The 3,190-nt window shown below is 45.0% G+C and overlaps 1 protein-coding gene across 1 annotated transcript; it reads left to right on the top strand.

Moving 5' to 3' along the window:
* Window positions 1–675: 675 nt before the first annotated feature.
* On the top strand, window positions 676–2,816 carry junba (JunB proto-oncogene, AP-1 transcription factor subunit a). Its single transcript, XM_041242081.1, has 2 exons — window positions 676–856; window positions 1,245–2,816. Exons 1-2 carry the CDS (start codon window positions 691–693, stop codon window positions 2,159–2,161), a joined length of 1,083 nt encoding a protein of 360 aa, XP_041098015.1. The 5' UTR covers window positions 676–690; the 3' UTR covers window positions 2,162–2,816.
* The last annotated feature ends 374 nt before the right edge of the window (window positions 2,817–3,190 follow it).

Here is a 3,190-nt window from a genome sequence, read left to right as displayed (position 1 = left end):
GTGTTGGGCAGTGTTGGTGGCGCAGTAGGTAGGGAATAATAATAATAATAATAATAATAACAATTTGTAGATGCCTATAAGATTCAAAGGCCCGGACTAGAGGGATTTAAATTACTGTAAAGGAAAATTATTAATTTTTACTTCTGAGAAATGCAAGAATTTATCAGATTATATTATATCAATGTTCTGTACAGGTACACACACGCACACGCACACGCACACGCACAATAACCTGTCGTTTAAGAACGGGTGCTATACCAAACCATATATACGTGTGTTAAAAATGTTTTTTGTTTTTGTTTATTTTTTTTTTGAAATCGTATCACGTTCTCCCAGCCAGACACTGCTTCACTTACCATCAGCTACCGTGCAATTAATAATAACAAATTAAAAAATAAATAAAAACAAAGACATCGCGGAAGCTGATCCATTAAACACTCAGGCAGATTTCTGATCGAAGCCGTGCGGATTGAAAGGCATCAGACCCGGGGCTGCATGTGTCCCCCCTCCCCTGTCCCACCCTTCACCGCGCCTGCGCACTTCTTACTCGGAGGCTTGTTTACAGCCGGAGTTCCTGGCAATCGCGTCATAAACTGTGACGTCTCGATGGAGAGGGTGCGGTTAGCTCCTGAGAGTCACAGCCAATTAGCGCGCAGCCGGGCTCGGAGGGTGCGTGTATATATATGAAGCATGCGGGGGTTTGTCCTGATCCAGAACTGTGCAGATCTGCACCAGGCTGCAAACTCGCGGATTGCATACAGCGGCGCTTCTCTGAGCTCTCTGTTTTCAGAAGATAAAAAGGAGGCGTTACAGCATTGCCCATCGCTGGTTGAAACGGAAAGATATCTGGCGATCGGTACGGTAGTTTTCTCAACTTTACTTTGGAATGCTTTAAAAAAAAAAAAAAAAAAAAAAACTGTGTTTACTTTGAATTGAAGCGAGACATTATTTTTTGACAGCTGTGTGGTGGACTGGTTTCCTAACAGCCGGAGACCGTTCTTACTGCGCTGTACAGCGCGCATTGTGCAAAAGCTGCGTTTGGAACCGAGGGATTGCACGATTCAGTTTTGTAATACAACAAAAAGACAGCATTGCTGCTGCTCATAATACTAATAGTAATAATAATATTAATAATAATAATACTGCTGCCGGAATCAGCGGTGCATTTCTGTGTCATATGTCTACGAAAATGGAACAACCGTTCTATCATGACGACTCGTTTCTCTCTGCTTACGGCCACCCAGACTCCGCTCTCCAAGACTACAAGCTGATGAAACAGAACATGAGCCTGAACTTGAGCGACCCTTACAGGAACCTCAAGTCCCACCTCAGAGCGGACCGGGGAGGATTTTACACCGCATCCCAGGACGTCGGCTCCCTAAAGCTCGCTTCCCCGGAGCTGGAGCGCCTCATTATCCAGAACAGCAACGGCGTCATCACCACCACGCCGACCCCGGGGCAGTACTTTTACGCCAGGGGCATCACGGAAGAACAGGAGGGGTTCGCGGACGGTTTTGTCAAAGCCCTCGACGAGCTCCATCAAATTAACCAAATGGCCCCTCCCAACGTGTCCATCGGTGCCGGCGGAGTGACGACGTGCAGCGCGCCTTCCAGCGTCTACGGCTCCTCCCTGCAGCCGGATACGCCTGTTTACACCAACCTGAACAGCTACAGCCCCAGCACCAGCCTCACGGCCCCTTCCAATTTCCCGACAGCTACGATCAGCTACCTGCCGCATCACCACCATCAACACGGGACCGCGCATCACTTCCAGCACTCGGCGCCACCCGGGCCGGCCGCCTCAGCACTTCATCCTCACCGCCTCGTCTCCCTCAAAGAGGAACCGCAGACCGTGCCCGACTTCCACAGCAGCGACGATTCCCCTTCGGTGTCCCCGATTGACATGGAGAACCAGGAGGTCATTAAAGCCGAGCGCAAGAGGCTGAGGAACCGACAGGCGGCCACCAAGTGCCGGCGGAGGAAGCTGGAACGCATCGCCCGCCTGGAGGAGAAAGTGAAGGCTTTGAAATCGGACAATGCAGGTCTTTCCAGCACAGCCACGGTGCTCAGAGACCAGGTAGCTCAGCTGAAACAAAAAGTCATGACCCACGTTAGCAGCGGGTGTCAGCTGATGCTAACTTCCAAGATGCAATCGTTTTAAAAAAAATAAAACAAAACACAGGAACATCACAGCAAGAATGAAAACACTGGATGAAAGACTTTTTTTTGTATTCAATGTTTTATTGTGTAAAACAATGCAGAAAAGAAGAAAAAAAGACTAACTTCACTGCATTTGGTGAAACAATATTGTATTGCTGTTCGATATTATTAACGAGCGTCACTAGGTGTCATTATACAAAGGAGGGAGGTCCAGCTGAATCGGTCACCATGTCAGTGGGCCGGGTTGTGTGCATGAATTATATTTCAGGTACAATGCAGATATTAATGCGGCGCTTATAAAGGGACCAGCGACTTGTATTTTTTAAAAGGGAGATTTTACGTTGTCGTATTGTTACCGTACAGGCAACGTGTAGAACACTGCGTGAAAGGACGTGCAAGCGGTTTAACTATTGCTAAGAATCTGACTCATTTCAGGAGACTAGTGACCGTTTATTTGTGTCGTGTGTGTGTGTGTGTGTGTGTGTGTGTGTGTGTGTGTTCTTTTGTTTTTTTCCCGCACGATGTCACTATGAATGCTGCATTTTGAAAATGATTTAAATTATTATTGTTCTAGGTTGATCCTGGATGCAAAAGTTGTATTAACTCGACTGTCTTACGTTTGGAAATATTTAATTAAAGTCTCTGAGAAAAATTGATACATGGTTTCGTTTCTTTACTCTCTCTCTCTCTCTCTCTCTCTCTCTCTCTCTCTCTCTCTCTATATATATCTATCTATATATATATATATATATCTCTCTATATATATATATATATATATATATATATATATATATATATATATATATATATATATATATAGACAGCAGTATTGTTGTATAATATGAATGATCACACATCTGTATTTACGCGAGAAACTCGACTGAATCGCAGCACACTGTTATCTGAATCCAGTAAGAAAGCGATCGGTTTAGTTTTGTAACACAATGTCGTTTCTCCAAACCTAGCACACAATGCCTGATCCTGCTGCTGTTATTCGAGTGAATTATTAAGCCTGTTGAAGCATATAGAG

This window comes from Polyodon spathula, unplaced genomic scaffold (genome assembly GCF_017654505.1).
Source record: "Polyodon spathula isolate WHYD16114869_AA unplaced genomic scaffold, ASM1765450v1 scaffolds_907, whole genome shotgun sequence".
NCBI lineage: Eukaryota > Metazoa > Chordata > Actinopteri > Acipenseriformes > Polyodontidae > Polyodon > Polyodon spathula.
The sequence above is the reverse complement of the archived record's forward strand: the minus strand, read 5'-3'. Positions and strand labels throughout refer to the sequence as shown.